At 47.7% G+C, this 14,951-nt stretch overlaps 1 protein-coding gene across 1 annotated transcript; it reads right to left on the reverse strand.

Annotated features, from left to right (window-relative positions):
- Positions 1-216: 216 nt before the first annotated feature.
- crygn2 (crystallin, gamma N2) lies at positions 217-14,211 on the reverse strand. Its single transcript, XM_078429303.1, has 4 exons — positions 14,001-14,211; positions 8,337-8,585; positions 7,386-7,531; positions 217-352 (listed from the first exon to the last, which is right to left on the reverse strand). Exons 1-4 carry the CDS (start codon positions 14,019-14,021, stop codon positions 217-219), a joined length of 552 nt encoding a protein of 183 aa, XP_078285429.1. The 5' UTR covers positions 14,022-14,211.
- Between the last annotated feature and the right edge of the window lie 740 nt (positions 14,212-14,951).

The following is a 14,951-nucleotide window of genomic DNA, read 5'->3' on the forward strand; positions in this document are numbered from 1 at the left end:
ATGACAGAGATAAAATGTTCTCCTTTGTGATGGGAAGTTCACAAGAAGTGGTGGGTGAACAGGAGAGGGAAAGATAAGTGATGTTCTTCTGCACCGAAAGAAATGGAAAAGAATACACACCCGTCACAAAGGATTATTTTCAAGAAGTATTTTATTTTTCAGCCTTCCACGCAGATGGTCCAGGCTTGTTGTTGATGGAAGAAAGAAGGTGCCTCGCTAAAAGTAATTCACCACTCTCCGCATGGACTGGATGTTGCCATTCTGTGCTTGCCACACAGTGTGCGAATGGTAGTACCCTCGTTCCACGATGTACATCCTCCCCCGGTAGTTGGGCTCTTCATATAAGACCCAGCTGAGTGTTGGAGAAGGGAGAGGGCAAACAGTTAAACCGCAGCATAAGGCAGGTGGGACTAGTGCAGATTGGGCATGTTAGTCGGCGTGGGCAGGTTTCCACGCTGTCGACTCTATGACTCCATGGCTCAGGTCGTGAGGGTGGGTTGCACTGACCACTCCTGCACCAATTCCCTTTAGACCATCAGCCGAGCCCCTTTTCCAACAGACACAGATTTTCTTAAACAACCCTCGTGGGTGGTGAATCTGTGGAATTCATCGCCACAGACGGCGGTGGAGTCTGAGTCATTTGGGTGTTTTTAAAGTGGAGATTGACATGTTCTTGGTTAGTAAGTGCGTCAAAGGTTACGGGGAGAAGGCAGGCGACTGGGGTTGAGAGGGAAAAATAAATCAGTCATGAATGGCAGAGTAGACTTGATGGATCTAAAGAAATTAGATCCGTAGTGATTGATTGATTAATTTTCTGAAAACCTACTATAGTAACTATAAGGTTTACTAGGTTAATTCCCGGAATGGCGGGACTGTCACATGTTGAAAGACAGGAGCGATTAGGCTTGTATACACTGGAATTTAGAAGGATGAGAGGGGATCTTATCGAAACGTATAAGATTATTAAGGGGTTGGACACGTTAGAGGCAGGAAACATGTTCCCAATGTTGGGGGAGTCCAGAACAAGGGGCCATAGTTTAAGAATAAGGGGGAGGCCATTTAGAACGGAGATGAGGAAATACGTTTTCAGTCAGAGAGTTGTGAATCTGTGGAATTCTCTGCCTCAGAAGGCAGTGGAGGCCAATTCTCTAAATGCATTCAAGAGAGAGCTAAAAGGGGGAGATATAAGAGAGGCCTCGGGGCAAGTTATTTACTCAGAGGATAGTCCGTAAGTCGTCGATGTTGTCCAAGATGTCTATCTGAGCCATTTGCCTGTGTTTGGCACATATTGCTCTAAATTTTTCGTATTCATTTCTTTAAATGTATTTTAAACATAACAATTGTATCCACCTCTTTCATTTCCTCCGGAAGTTTGTTTCACACAGATGATGGAGCGAGCTGCCAGAGGAAGTGGTTGAGGCAAGTACAATAACAACATTTAATAAGACATTTTGGGCAGTTACATGGATAGGAAAGGTTTACAGGCATATGGGTCAAACACAGGCAAATACGACTAGCGTAGATGGGGAATCTTGGCCGGCACGGACGTTGGGCCAAAGGACCTGTTTCTATACCAGTCTGAAGAAGGGGTGCCAACCTGAAACGTCACCTATCCATGTTCTCCAGAGATGGTGCCTGACCTGCTGAGTAACTCCAGCACTTTGTGTCTGTTTATAGCTTGCTAGAGAGCTTTTTTTTTTACAAGAATCAAAGTGTCGTGATTATAATCGCAGTGACAGCCAAAGGGTGGGTAAGATTCAGAAAGGCCTTAGTTCTTATAAAAAAAAGCACATGTCCCACATTAATATTTTTAAAAACCTCTGTCACTAGACAGGTACATCACCATTTATCATTGGTAATAAATGGGTAAAATGTATTAATGTAAAATGGGTTAAATGTAGAAAATCATGAGAGGAATAAGTTGGGTAGAAGCACAGAGTCTCTTGCCCAGAGTAGGGGGATCAAGAACTGGAGGACATGTTTAAGGTGAAGGGGGAAGATTTAGTAGGAACCCGAGGGGTAATTTTTTTACACAAAGGGTGGTGGTTGTATGGAATGAGCTGCTTAGAGGAGGTAGTTGAGGAAGGGACTATTGCAATGTTTAAGAAACAATTAGACAGGTACATGGATAGGACAGGTTTAGAGGGATAAGGGCCAAATGCAGGCAGGTGGGACCAGTGTAGATCTTACATATTGGGTGGTGTGGGCAAGTTAGGCCCAAGGACCTCATTCCACACTGTATGACACTATAACTCTAATACTTTTAAGGAGTTTACATAAAACATAGAAGCACATAAAGCACAGAAACAGTGTAGGGAGGAACTGCAGATACTGGTTTAAACCAAAGACAGACATAGAAAGCTGACTCAGCAGGTCAGGCAGTATCTGGAGAAAAGGAATAGGTGATGTTTCGGGTCGAGACCCTTCTTCAGACTGAGAGTCGGGGGGAAAGGGGAATGAGAGGTATTGATGGTACGTAGGACAAATGAATGGAAGATATGCAAAAAGCAACAAGAATCAAGGAAATGTGGTGCCCACAATGATCCATTGTTGGCAGTGGAATAGGTGATAATGAGTTAATACAGATAGTGGAATTCAACAGGACGACAGTGAAACTAGTACCATGACTAAGGTGGGGGAGGGATGGAGAGAGAGGGAATGCAAGGGCTACTTGAAGTAAGGGAAATCAATGTTCATACCGCTGAGGTGTAAGCTGTCCAAGCGAAATATGAGGCGCTGTTCCTCCAATTTGCGTTGGGCCTCACTCTGACAATGGAGGAGGCCCAGGACAGAAAGGTCAGTGTGGGAATGGGAAGGGAGTTAAAGTGTTTGGCAACCAGGAGATTACGTAAGCCGAGAGCGAAGGTGTTCAGCGAAATGATCACCGAGCCTGTGCTTGGTCTCGCCGATATATAGGTCCACACCAGGAACAGCGGATACAGTAGATGAGGTTGGTGGAGGTGCAAGTGGACCTCTGCCTCTCCTTATAGTTAATACACTCCAATTCACACGATATCCTAGTGAGCCACTTCTTGCTATTATTGCTATTGAGGAGTGCAGCGTAGGTAGGTTCACCAGGTTAATTCCTGGGATAGCGGGACTGATGTATGATGAAAGAATGAGTTGACTGGGCTTGTATTCGCTGAAATTTAGAAGATGAGAGGGGATCTTATAGAAACATATAAAATTCTTAGAGGATTGGACAGGGTAGATGCAGGAAAAATGTTCCTGATGTTGAGGGAGTCCAGAACCAGGGGTCACAGTTTAAGAATAAGGGGGAGGCCATTTAGGACTGAGATGAGGAAAATCTGTTTCACCCAGAGAGTTGTGAATCTGTGGAATTCTCTGCCACAGAAGGCAGTGGAGGCCAATTCACTGGATGTTTTCAAGAGACAGTTAGATTTAGCTTTTAGGGCTAGGGGAATCAAGGGATTTGGTGAAAAAGCCGGAACGGGGTACTGATTTTGGATGATCACCCATGATCATATTGAATGGTGGTGCTGGCTCGTGATGGCCTACTCCTGCACCTATTTTCTATCTTTCCATGTTTCTGCATCCTCTATATCCTTCATGCAATGAAGTGACCAGAACTTCACCCAATATTCCAGATGTAGCCTAACCAAAGTTTTATGTAGCTGCATCAAGTCTTCACAACTTTTATACTCAATGCCCAAGAGAAGAAGGCAAATATGCCATATACCTTCATTACCACACTATCCATATTCCTGTCCAAATGTCTTTTAAATGGTTCTCGTACTTACCTCCTCTGGCAGCGTTCCATGTACCCACCATCCTTTGTGTGAACAAGTTGCCCCGCAGGTTCCTAATAATTTTTTCCCATCTTATCTTAAGCCTGTGTCCTCTGGTTCTTGATTCCCCTAGCCTGGGTAAAAGGCTCTGTGCATTAACCCTATCTATCCCCTCATGATCTTATACACCTCTCTAAGATCATTCCTCATCCTCCTGCGTTCCAAGGAATAAAGTCTAACCCTGCCCCACCTCTCCCTATAGCTCAGGCCCTCAAGTCCTGGCAACGTCCTCACATTGCTTTCCAGGCAACTTATAAAGACCTTAGGTTTAGCTAAGATACTCTAATAATCTAAACTGAACTGAACTAGGATCTACACTCTGCACTCTTTCCCACTTAACAACATCCTTCCGATAGCAGGGTGACCAAAACTGAACGTAATACTCCAAATGCAGCCTCACCAACGTCTTGCACATCTGTAACATAACATTCCAATTTCTATACTCAATATCCTAACTGATGAATGTGTAAGAAAATAACTGCAGATGCTGGTACAAATCGAAGGTATTTATTCTCAAAATGCTGGAGTAACTCAGCAGGTCAGGCAGCATCTCAGGAGAGAAGGAATGGGCGACGTTTTGGGTCAAGACCCTTCTTCAGACTGATGTCAAGGGGGCGGGTCAAAGGAAGGATATAGGTGGAGACAGGAAGATAGAGGGAGATCTGGGAAGGGGAGGGGTAGAGAGGGAGAGAGGAACTATCTAAAGTTGTAGAAGTCAATGTTCATACCACTAGGCTGCAAGCTGCCCAGGCGAAATATGAGGTCCTGTTCCTCCAATTTCCGGTGGGACACTCTATGGCACTGGAGGAGGCCCATGACAGAAAGGTCAGACTGGGAATGGGAGGGGGAGTTGAAGTGCTCGGCCACCGGGAGAGGTTGGTTAATGCGGACTGAGCGCAGGTGTTGAGCGAAGCGATCGCCGAGCCTGCGCTTGGTTTCGCCGATGTAAATAAGTTGAAATCTGGAGCAGCGGATGCAATAGATCAGGTTGGAGGAGGTGCAGGTGAACCTTTGTCTCACCTGGAAAGACTGTTTGGGTCCTTGGATGGAGTTGAAGGGGGAGATAAAGGGACAGGTCACTATGCTGAGAACTATGTACTTGCACACCTGGATCCTTCTGCTCCACAACATTCCCCAGGGCCCTGCCATTCACTGTGAAGGTCCTGTCCATTCCCCAGGGCCCTGCCATTCACTGTGAAGGTCCTGTCCATTCCCCAGGGCCCTGCCATTCACTGTGAAGGTCCTGTCCATTCCCCAGGGCCCTGCCATTCACTGTGAAGGTCCTGTCCATTCCCCAGGGCCCTGCCATTCACTGTGAAGGTCCTGTCCATTCCCCAGGGCCCTGCCATTCACTGTGAAGGTCCTGTCCATTCCCCAGGGCCCTGCCATTCACTGTGAAGGTCCTGTCCATTCCCCAGGGCCCTGCCATTCACTGTGAAGGTCCTGTCCATTCCCCAGGGCCCTGCCATTCACTGTGAAGGTCCTGTCCATTCCCCAGGGCCCTGCCATTCACTGTGAAGGTCCTGTCCATTCCCCAGGGCCCTGCCATTCACTGTGAAGGTTCTGTCCATTCCCCAGGGCCCTGCCATTCACTGTGAAGGTCCTGTCCATTCCCCAGGGCCCTGCCATTCACTGTGAAGGTCCTGTCCTGGTTTGACTTCCTAAAATGCAACACTTTGCACTTATCTGCATGAAACTCCATTTCAGCTGCTTAAACTTTACATATACTTCTGGTTTCATTTCAAATAAACTTACAAGATCTCCGGTCATGCAAGATTCCTGATCCTTGCCATTCCTATATTTCATCCTCTTATTCATGTGCTTTTGCAGATTTTTAGATTTTAGACTTTAGAGATATGGTGCAGAAACAGGCCTATCGGTCCACCGAGTCGGCACCGACCAGCAACCACCCTCTGCACTAGCACTATCCTACACACAAGGGACAATTGGCAATTTTACTGAAGCCAATTAACCCTCCAAACCTGTACGTCTTTGGCGTGTGGTGGGAAACCAGAGCACCTGGAGAAACCCACGCGGTCTCAGGAAGTGTGACATTCTCCCTGCAACTCCACCACCTCTTTTACAATAGACAATAGACAATAGACAACAGACAATAGACAATAGGTGCAGGAGGAGGCCATTCGGCCCTTCGAGCCAGCACCGCCATTCAATGTGATCATGGCTGATCATTCTCAATCAGTACCCCGTTCCTGCCTTCTCCCCATACCCCCTGACTCCGCTATTTTTAAGAGCTCTATCTAGCTCTCTCTTGAATGCATTCAGAGAATTGGCCTCCACTGCCTTCTGAGGCAGAGAATTCCACAGATTCACAACTCTCTGACTGAAAAAGTTTTTCCTCATCTCCGTTGTAAATGGCCTACCCATTCTTATTCTTACATCTTTTACATTCTTTTACATCTCTATCACATCAGAAACATCAAAACCCTGGAACATTGAGATTTAACCCCTCTGTCCTCCTAGGTTCTGTAATGGCTACAGCATCAGAAGAAGTTAAATGTGGAACGGGAATTAATTAGAACAGGGAGCATCTTTGGAGGATTTGGACAGATGACATTTCAAGTCGCGACAGCTCTTCAGACTGATTATAGTGGGGGCGGGTGGGGGTGGGGGGGAAGCTGGAAGAGAGATGGGAAGCATGACAAAATCTGGCAAGTGATAGATGGATAGATTGGTTCGGGGATGGGTGGACAAAGGGTAGAGATGAAGAGGAGACAGAAGGGTGTCAGGTAAGGATGAGAAGAGGAGTGCAATGGAAAACCAGAGGGAGAAATATAGGTAGAAGGGGACAGTGGGGGAAAAAGGAGGGAGCAGGATGGTGGGGGAAATGGGTGTGCATGGGGTGGGGGGAATTAATTATGTTGCTCTGTCAGTCCAATTGCTTAATGAGTGGAAGGCCTCCTTGGCCTCATTATTCGGTGAAGTGGCAGGATTGCCTCAGAGTCCTTTCCCTCTTTGGTTGGACTCTTTCTTTGGCCACTATCTTAGGTGGAAGATTTACCTTGTATTCACTGGAGTTTAGAAGGATGAGAGGGGATCTTATAGAGATGTATAAAATCATAAAAGGGCTAGACAAGCTAGATGCAGGAAAAATGTTCCCAATGTTGGGCGAGTCCAGAACCAGGGGACATAGTCTAACAATAAAGGGGAGGCCATTTAAAACTGAGGTGAGAAGAAACTTTTTCACCCAGAGAGTTGTGGAATTTGTGGAATTCTCTGCCACAGAGGGCAGTGGAGGCCAAATCACTGGATGAATTTAAAAGAGAGTTAGATAGAGCTCTAGGGACTAGTGAGATCAAGGGATATGGGGAGAAGGCAGGCACAGGTTACTGATTGGAGATGATCAGCCACGATCACAATGAATGGTGGTGCTGGCTCGAAGGGCCGAATGGCCTCCTCCTGCACCTATTGTCGATGTTTTCTATGTTATCTATGTTTACCCCACGGACATTAACCAAATTATGCTGTCTTTTCCAGGCAACTTATAAAGACCTTAGGTTTAGTTAAGGTACTCTAATAAACTAAACTGAACTGAACTAGGAGATGTTGACTACTTACGCTCCGTCACCGTAAACCTTGATGGAGTTGATACAAGTCTTGTTCCAGCCTTGTCCTTGGAGGAATGGACAGTCTTTGCAGAACTCCAGGCACTGCCCATTAAAGTCGCAGTTTTCAAACAGCTCTATCCTATAATGTTCTCCGTGCTGAAGGGAGAGACAGAAGGGAGAGGTGAGTTGGAGTCAGATCCCTGTCAGATCCTCCTGGGAAACTCCAATCCCCGAGTGTTTTTACCGGGATGTGGCACGACCAAGAGGCAAAATTGGGCCGAATAATTCTGACCCTGTGATTTATCAACTTGTAAGCATCAATCGGAGAAACAAGGAACTGCAGGTGATGGTTTACCAAAAAAGAGTAACTCAGCGGGTCAGGCAGCATCTCTGTGGGGCATGGAGAGGTGACGTTTCAGGCCAGGGGGTGGGAGAGGAGGGGGTTAGGCGAGTGTAGAATAGATAGTGGGGGGGGTGGAGGGGAGAGAGGGAATGGGGTGGGGAGGCGGAGGGAGGGGAAAGAGGAGTAGAGGATGTGGAAGGCTGGGAGAGGGCGTGGGAAGTAAGGAGTGGGGTGTAGAGGGCCGGGGTTGGGGTTCGGGAGATGGAGGGGTGGGTGGTAGGGGTTTGGCAGATGAGGATAGAAAGGTAGGAGTGGGGGTAGGGTAACGACCTGGGGAGGGGGGTGAGAGGGAGGCGGAGTGGAGGGGTAGGGGGCTAGAGGAGGTGGGATAGACGATGAAGGGGTGGGGTAGAGGGTGGGGGATGGTTGAGGGGTGGGGGAAGAGGTGGGTGGAGGGGGTGGGGAGGGGGTGTAGGAGGGGGAAAAGAGGGTGGGGGAGGGGTTGGTTGGGGTGGGATGTATTGGGTGGGGGATGGGTAGAGGAAGTGTGGGGTGTAGAGGGGTGGGGGATGGGTAGAGGAGGTGTGGGGTGTAGAGGGGGGGCAAGTAGTAACGTACCATTCTGACGGGCCGACACGAGCCCATGTGGTCATTGTGGGCGTTCCACCGGTGAAAGTCGGGGTATTCCCCGCGCTCCAGGATGTACTGATGACCTTTGAAGTCGGGGTGGTCGTAGCAGATCCATGCGCTGGTCTCCACACGGATGGAGTTCACCCTGTTCATGAAGCCCAGTTCCTGGAAGTTATCGCAGTCTCCGAACACCTCCAGCTTCCTGCCGGTGAAGCATTTGCCCTCGTAGAAAATGATCTGATGAGAGAAAGATCACAGAGGTAGCAAACACGAGCTGGTTCAGGCCATTCAACCCCTCGAGTAGCTCCAGTCTTTCAACAAGACCATGGCTGACTTCTTACCTCAACGCCACTTCCTTTTGAGTTCTTTAATGTAAAGTCATAGTCATACAACACAAAACCAGGCCCTTCAGCCCACCCTGCCCATGCCAACCAAGATGTCCCACATGCGCTGGTCCCACCTGCTTGCATTTGGTCCATATCCCTCCAAATCTTTCTTATCCATACACCCTTCCAAATATCTTTTAAATGGTGTTATACAACATGCCTCAACTACTTTCTCTGGCAGCTCGTTCCATACACCCACCCCCCTCTATGTGAAATAGTTGCCCCCTCAGGATCCTATTAAATCTTGCCCCTCCCACTTTAAACCTCAGTGCACCTGAGGCACCTGAAAGCCAGTACCACTGACAGTGCAGCACTCCTGCAGTCCTGCAATGAACATGGACACAAAATGCTGGAGTAGGGTCTTGACCGAAAACGTCACCCATTCCTTCTCTCCAGAGATGCTACCTGTCCCGCTGAGTTACTCCAGCATTTTGTGTCTATCTTCGGTGTAAACCAGCATCTGCAGTTCCTTCCTACACATTTCATTGTGTATTGAATGCTCAGCTTTTCTCTTGAGTTCCAGTCCCTGGAGTGGATTTACATTTAAGTTTAGGTATATTAGTGTAACGTGCACCGAGCGAGGTACAGTGAAAAGCTTTATCCAAACAGATAATTTCAACCACACATAGATGTGATCAGTTCAAACTCAAGTACAATAGGTAGAGCAAAGGGGAAGATACAGAGTGCAGAATATAGTTCTGTTAGCGCGCCAGTTCCTTAGACAAAGTCCAATGTCCGCAATGGGGTAGAGGTGAATTGGACGGTGCCCTAGTTAAGGGAAGGACCCACAGCATTCTGAGTCAGAGGCAAGGGCCGCCCCCTGGTCCACAGGTGACACCAGGATGTGTTGAGCCAATGTGAGAGGAAGTGGGTATTCGGCTAGGGGAACTGATGATGTGGACTAGCCTGGCCGCATCATTACTGGGTGCTATGGAGACTAAGGATACCAAGGATACAAACCCAAGCCAATTAACCTACAAATCTGTAGGTCTTTAGGGTGTGTGAGGAAACTGAAGATCTCAGAGAAAACCCACGTGGTCACAGGGGGGAACGTACAAACTCCGTACAGACAGCACCCGTAGTCGGGATTGAACCTTGGTGCTGCAAGCACTGTAAGGCAGCAACTCTACCACTGCACCCTAGTCTGTAGTCAGAGTGGCAAACTGCATGGGTATAGGCCCTTCCGCCCAACGTCTTTCAATCATATGCTTGATCTCATGTAACTAACACAACATGTCTGGTGGTCCAAGCCCTTGTAACCTTACTCCACCCATTTTCATTGCTCCTACCCTAAACCACTTTAATTCTCCCAACACTCCCATCAGCTCCCCACCAATTTCATCTACACATGTGGGAAAACTTACCACGGCCAATTATCCCATCTTTACTTTAGACTTTAGACATACAGGTTGGAAACAAGCTCCACTGCCCACCAAGTTGAGCTGGACTTCAAATATTATTCACATAGATTTCAAATAACGTTAAGCTCCAGAAACATCAGAATTCTTGCCTCCAAAAGGATTTTACAGCCACAATTGATTCCTACACCCAATAAGTTTATTCTCTAAACACCTCAAGGAGCCGTGGTGTCACAGAGTCGTAGATATGGACCAACTGGTCCATGCCAGCCAACATGCCTGCCCAAGCTAGCTCTATTTGCCTGCATTTCTCTCATAATATCCCTTTAAACCATTCCTACCCATGTACCTGTCCAAGCGTCATTTAAACATTGTAATTGTACCACCTCACCCACTTCCTCTGGCAGCTCGTTCTATATGCCCCCCCAGCCTCTGTGTGAGAAACTTACACCTCGAGTCTCCTTAAAATCTTTACCCTCTCACCTTAACCCTATGCTCTCTAGTTTTAGAATCCCCTACCCCCTGCAAAAAGACCTCTGCATTACTCATGATTTTATATAAGGTCACCCCTCCGCTTCCTTTGCTCCAGGAGAAGCAATCCCAACCTATCCTACTTCGCCTTATAACTCAAGCCCGCAAGGTCCCGGCAATATCCTTGTGAATCCTCTCTGTATCTTCCACGTGCTCCCCGTAGCCTGGGGACCAGAGCAGCACACAATGCTATAAGTGTGGTCTCACTAATGTTTGTAACATGACTCTTGTACTCAATGCCCCATCCGATGAAGGCAAACATGCCATTTGGCTTTTTCACTAATGTGTCTATAATATTTCTAGAGAACTATATACTTGTACCCCCAGGTCTCTCTGTTTTACAACATTTAGGTGACACAACAGTGCAGCTGGTAGAGCCTCTGCCTCACAGCGCCAGAGACCCAGGTTCGATCCTGACCTCGGGTGCTGTCTGTGCAGAGTTTGCACATTCTCCTTGTGATCGTGTGGGTTTCTTCCGGGTGCTCCGGTTTCCTCCAAAATCCGCAAAACGTACGGGTTTGTAGGTTAATCGGCCTCTGTAAATTGCCCCCTAGTGTGTAGGGAGCGGATGGGCAAATGGGCTAATGTTGAACTAATGTGAACGGGTGATTGCCAACGAAAGCTGTGGAGGCCAAGTCAGTGGATGTATTTAAGGCAGACAGACAGATTCTTGATTAGTCAGAGGTTATGGGGAGAAAGCAGGAGAATGGGGTTAGGAGAGATAGATCAGCCATAATTGAATGGTGGAGTAGACTTGATAGAAACATAGAAACATAGAAACATAGAAAATAGGTGCAGGAGTAGGCCATTCGGCCCTTCGAGCCTGCACCGCCATTCAATATGATCATGGCTGATCATCCAGCTCAGTAGCCTGTACCTGCCTTCTCTCCATACCCCCTGATCCCTTTAGCAAAAAGGGCCACATCTAACTCCCTCTTAAATATAGCCAATGAACTGGCCTCAACTACCTTCTGTGGCAGAGAATTCCACAGACTCACCACTCTGTGTGAAGAAATGTTTTCTCATCTCGGTCCTAAAAGACTTCCCCCTTATCCTTAAGCTGTGACCCCTGGTTCTGGACTCCCCCAACATCGGGAACAATCTTCCCGCATCTAGCCTCTCCAACCCCTTAAGAATTTTATATGTTTCTATAAGATCCCCCCTCAGTCTTCTAAATTCCAGCGAGTACAAGCCCAGTCTATCCAGTCTTTCCTCATATGCAAGTCCCGCCATCCCAGGGATTAATCTGGTGAACCTTCTCTGTACTCCCTCTAAGGCAAGAACGTGTTTCCTCAGGTTAGGAGACCAAAACTGCACACAATACTCCAGGTGCGGTCTCACCAAGGCCCCGTACAACTGCAGCAGAACCTCCCTGCTCCTAAACTCAAATCCTCTTGCTATGAATGCCAACATACCATTCGCTTTCTTCACTGCCTGCTGCACCTGCATGCTTGCTTTCAATGACTGGTGCACCATGACACCCAGGTCACGTTGCATCTCCCCTTCTCCCAATCGGCCACCATTCAGGTAATACTCTGCTTTCCTGTTCTTGCCGCCAAAGTGGATAACCTCACATTTATCCACATTATATTGCATCTGCCATGCATTTGCCCACTCGCCTAATCTATCCAAGTCACTCTGCAGCCTCCTAGCATCCTCCTCGCAGCTAACACTGCCACCCAGCTTCGTGTCATCCGCAAACTTAGAGACGTTGCATTCAATTCCCTCGTCCAAATCATTAATATACACTGTAAATAACTGGGGTCCCAGCACTGAGCCTTGCGGTACCCCACTAGTCACTGCCTGCCATTCCGAAAAGGACCCGTTTATTCCTACTCTTTGCTTCCTGTCCGCCAACCAATTTTCTATCCACCTCAAAACTGAACCCACAATACCGTGTGCTTTAAGTTTGTACACCAATCTCCTATGTGGGACCTTGTCGAAGGCCTTATGATCTTGATGGCCGGCGTGGACTTGGTGGGCCGAAGGGCCTGTTTTTATGCTGTATCACCAAAACTAAAACTGTTTGTTGAAACCCTGTCATTCATTTTATATGCCGTGCCCTAATTCAACTTCAGAAAATGCATCACTTTGCATTTGCCCAAGTTCAAGTCCAAACCATAAACCACATCGTAACCTGTCCTTCCATTCCTCAGCCAGCGACAAACCCGAACCAATGGTTCAATGGTTTCTTTGTTTTCTTGTGTACCAAGGTACAGTGAGATTTTTGCCATACATAAGTACAATCCCCAGTTAGCACATAATGCAATAAAACAGCCCATTGAGTCTGTATACAATAGTCACCAGGTTTTGGCACCATTTTCAAGTCCAAGCTGCAGGTGGCCATTAAGGCCCTTCACAGCTGTCCCCTCCATTTGATCGTCCCATAAACTGACGTCCTTCTTCTTGCCCGACCCATCTTCCACCTTCGTGCCCGGGGGGTGGGGGGGGTGGGGGGGGTGGGCAACTCCACAACCCTCCTTGAAGTAAGACCCCCCAGTTCTTGCTACCATCCCTAACCAAGGGAACCCCACCCTACTACAACAAGAATGTTTTTCATTGTCCCTCAGTACACGTGACAATAAACTAAACTAAACTAAACTAAAGTAAGTCCCCCGTCAACCTCCACTAACCCTCCAGATTCGTCTACTCACTATAGGCAACTCAGAGCGACCAATTAACCTAAACCGCCTCAGATACATGGATAGGAATGGTTCAGAGAAACACGGGACCAAACGCAGGCAAATGGGACCAGCTTGGCAAATGGCATCCCTAATTGCCCCCAATCTGTGCAGGCAATTGATGGAAACACCACCAAGAAGGCACCACCACTCCCTCCTGGAGTGCCAGTCCAGATACCGTGCTTGGCCACTGGATTGTACCGAGATTCATACAGTTTATAGGGACACAGGCCCTTAGGCCCAACTCATCCATGCCAACCAAGATGCCCCATCTAGGCTCATCCCTTTTGCCTACCATTGGGCCCATATCCCTCTAAACCTTTCCTATCCGTATCTGTCCAAGTATCTTTTAATTGCTGTTATAGTAACTGCCTCAACCATCTCCTCTGGCAGCTCGTTGCATTCACCCACCACCCTCTGAGTGAAAATGTTACCCTTTAAGTTCCTATTAAAACTTGCCCTCTCACCTTAATCCTAAGACCTCTGTTTCCTTTTTCCTCTTCCCTGGGTAAAAGACTGTGCATTCACCCTATCTATTCCGCTCATGATTTTATACACCTCTATAAGATCACCCCTCAGCCTCCTGCGCTCCAAAGGTATAGAGTGCATTCACCCTCATTGATTCCCCTCATGATTTTATAATTGAACATTAATTCCTCACAGCAGGAGAAAGCGAGTATGTGTCCATTCACTCACCTTGCCAGAGTACTGAGACATGTTGCCGCTGGATCCTCTCCAATCAAACTAAATGCCAGAACCCTTCGCACAGTGGGGAAAAGTTGGACACCCCAATATATATAACTCGGTGGGGGAGAGGTGTGGATCTCTCGCGAGGGTTCCTCATCAATGGAACTGCAAAGCAGGGCTGAAAGGAATCTGCTTTTCTTACAAAACCATTGGGGGACGCGTCTGATGACTCAGGGGCTTTGTGGCTGCGATAGGCTTCCCAACAAAAGGTTTGCTCGGGGGTCAGGATTTTCCCGGATTAGTGGCCAGCATTCAACCTGCCGGTGAGGGGTGGTGTCAGGCGGAGTCACGAGGGAGATGGGACATGCCAGAATTTAACCGTTTAGTGTCGTTTAGTTTAGCTTAGCTTAGCTTAGTTTAATTTAGTTTAGTTTCGAGATACAGCGCGGAAGCAGGCCCTTAGGCCCACCGAGTCCACGCCGACCAGCGATCCTCGTACACTAGCTTTCTCCTGAGTTACTCCAGCATTTTGTGCCTACCTTCTGTGTAAGCTAATGTCTGCAGTTCCTTCCTACACACAATTTATTCCCCTCATGATTTAATATACTCCTGTAAGATCATCCCTCAGGCTCCAAGGAATAAAGTCTCAGCCTGCTCAACCTCTCCCTGTAGCTCAGGCCTTCAGGTTTTAGTTCTAAAGCCTAAAGTCTAATTCAGGGAAGAATAATTAGAAACAGAGTACATCGTCCGGTTCCTCTAGCTGTTGCCTATGTACAACCACATTCCACATCACTGCAAGAGCATTGGGAGGGACCCTTTCCCCAAACCAGAGTCAGCCAAGTGTATCCTGGCTCTGTTGCTGCATTCATGGTTTAGGACAGAACACAACAGAACATAGAACTGTACAACACAGGAACAGGCCCTTCAGCCCACAATATCTGTGCCACACATGATGCCAGG

This window comes from Rhinoraja longicauda, chromosome 2 (assembly GCF_053455715.1).
Source record: "Rhinoraja longicauda isolate Sanriku21f chromosome 2, sRhiLon1.1, whole genome shotgun sequence".
Classification (NCBI taxonomy): domain Eukaryota; kingdom Metazoa; phylum Chordata; class Chondrichthyes; order Rajiformes; family Arhynchobatidae; genus Rhinoraja; species Rhinoraja longicauda.